This window comes from Anolis sagrei, chromosome 5 (assembly GCF_037176765.1).
Source record: "Anolis sagrei isolate rAnoSag1 chromosome 5, rAnoSag1.mat, whole genome shotgun sequence".
Taxonomy (NCBI): domain Eukaryota; kingdom Metazoa; phylum Chordata; class Lepidosauria; order Squamata; family Dactyloidae; genus Anolis; species Anolis sagrei.
In genome coordinates this window covers 109,807,747-109,809,833 of record NC_090025.1, presented here as the reverse complement: position 1 = coordinate 109,809,833, position 2,087 = coordinate 109,807,747, and the positions used below count along the sequence as shown (strand labels likewise).

Sequence of the window (2,087 nt, the reverse complement as noted above, 5' to 3'; positions counted from 1 at the left end):
CTTTCCTCCCCCCGGAACTATGTATGGGACCAGAATCATCTGAGCCCAGGATTCTCCTTTCTTAATGGCAAAAGGCAGGTGGCTCCAAAGTTGAACATGGATAACACCTGTATAATCAGAGTCAATGACTCCAGGAACAACCATCAGGCCATGTTTAGAGGCCGAGGACCGGGGGAGGACAAGTCCTGTGTATCCTTGGGGGAGTGGGCCAGTCAATTGTGTGGGGAGAACAAGAACTTCCCCTGGGAGATTTGCTTGTGCATCGACCGTGATGGAAAGGTCGATCCCAGAGCTACCGGCAGTAGCTGAGGAATGTTGTTGAACTGTAGTGATAGAACCCTCCCTTGTGCCTGGGCTGGGAGGCGGCCCGACATCTAGTTTCCCTTGTTGTCTGAGGCCTTTTGACTGGGATTTACAGGGTTGGTGCGGCAGTGAGTGGCCCAATGATATCCTTTCTTGCACCTAGGGCAAAGCTTGGATGGCTTAGTCCCCTTATGAGCCCCCCCTCCTGGGGCTTTACAGTCTTTTTTAAAATGGCCAGGTTTTTGACAGTTGTAACAATTGCCACTGGGCCTGCTACCAGTGCGAAGGGCGCCTGCAAGAAGTGTCATAGTGTGCGTTTGAGTGCCAACTTCCATGCAGGCTTGAATCATATCGGCAAGCTCATAATTTTGGCGATGAATTACGGTAGTGAGGACTTTTTTACAATCAATGTTAGCCTGTTCAAATGCCAATTTCTTTAATAATTCAACTTGAGCTGCCGGACTGTCAATTTGACGAGCAATTGCCTCTTTGAGCCTGTCTATGAATTGATGATACGCCTCGGCAGGCTCCTGCTTAACATCTGTGAAGGATTTTGTGGGTTTGTTATTTACGGGAACGCGCCTGAAAGCACGCTGAATGCACTGAGAGATAACATCAAATGTGACTGCTGGGAGTTGTGATTGAGCGGCCACTCCAGCAAAAGCCCCTGAGCCATAAATCTGATCTGGAATCATGGCTGCTGTGCCTGCTGCTGTAGCAGCCAGGCGGTATTCCATATCCCACACAACGTATTGAGAGGGGCTAAGAATCATACGCATTAAATCTTTCCAGTCCTGTGGAGCCATAGTGTAGCCTACCCCAATTCCTTCTATCATTCCCATGACATATGTTGACTGAATGCCAGATTCCCTCACTGCCTTGTTAAGTTCCCTAATTACACCAAATGGTAGTGGTTCCCATTGCTGAATTGCCACACCCTGAGCGTTTACGCCTTGGGTGACAGGATAAGCTTGAATGTGTCGAGTGGGAGGCAAAGTCCCTTCAAATTCAGTCATGTCTTGAAGGGTCAAGACCCCACTCCTCCTAGCTTCTTGAATGGCCTGCGGAATCATCATGCCTCCCAATGAATGTGGCTGTGAGAAATCCGCAACACTGGGCTGACAGTTAGTGCTATTGGCATCTGGGTCTGGGGGTGCGGAGGGAGGGATGAGTGATGTTTTAAGGTCAGAAACATGCGAAAGTGGAGCAGGCAGGGTTAACTGGGGATATCGAGTTTCAGGGGGATTCAAGACAGGATTTATGACTGGTGCTAGCAAGGGTGAGCAATTATCTGGCACTCTTAGACAACTGATTGCTTCAGCACATTGTTGCCATAAAAGAAGATGGTGAATAGCAGCCCGAGGCTCGGCATGAAGGGTTTGACCTATTTTATCCCAATCTGATGGTTTCAATGACCCCTGCTGTGGATACCAAGGGCACTGGCTCTGAATTTCTCTAACTAAGTCTTCCAAGTCTCCTTGACCGACTTTGGGACCCTCCCTCTGGCCCAACAGCTTGCGCAACTCCCCAGCATGGTCTTGCTGGTAAGTTGACACATTTCCACCCATGTACTCACGAGATTGGGAACGGTTAGACCGTTGGTCGTGCACGAAAGCTATTCCAGCGGTGAGCAGAAGGCGGGGAGGATCACGTCGAACGGGGTCACCAGATGTAGTGACGATAAAGAAGACAAGGCAGTCAGGAGGGTGAAGGGTGATCTCAAACTTTATTGATCAGCCAAGCTGTTTATATAACCTCCTTGTGCTCTTTGCAAAGCTTGCATA

The 2,087-nt window shown here is 49.3% G+C and overlaps 1 protein-coding gene across 1 annotated transcript; it reads right to left on the bottom strand.

The window, feature by feature from the left end:
• Window positions 1-374: 374 nt before the first annotated feature.
• LOC137097124 (endogenous retrovirus group K member 24 Gag polyprotein-like) lies at window positions 375-1,871 on the bottom strand. Its single transcript, XM_067468488.1, has one exon. It carries the CDS (start codon window positions 1,869-1,871, stop codon window positions 375-377), a length of 1,497 nt encoding a protein of 498 aa, XP_067324589.1.
• Between the last annotated feature and the right edge of the window lie 216 nt (window positions 1,872-2,087).

Coding starts and splice junctions, on each gene's coding strand:
- LOC137097124 (XM_067468488.1), bottom strand. CDS start 1,871: ATGGGTGGAAATGTGTCAACTTACCAGCAAGACCATGCTGGGGAGTTG.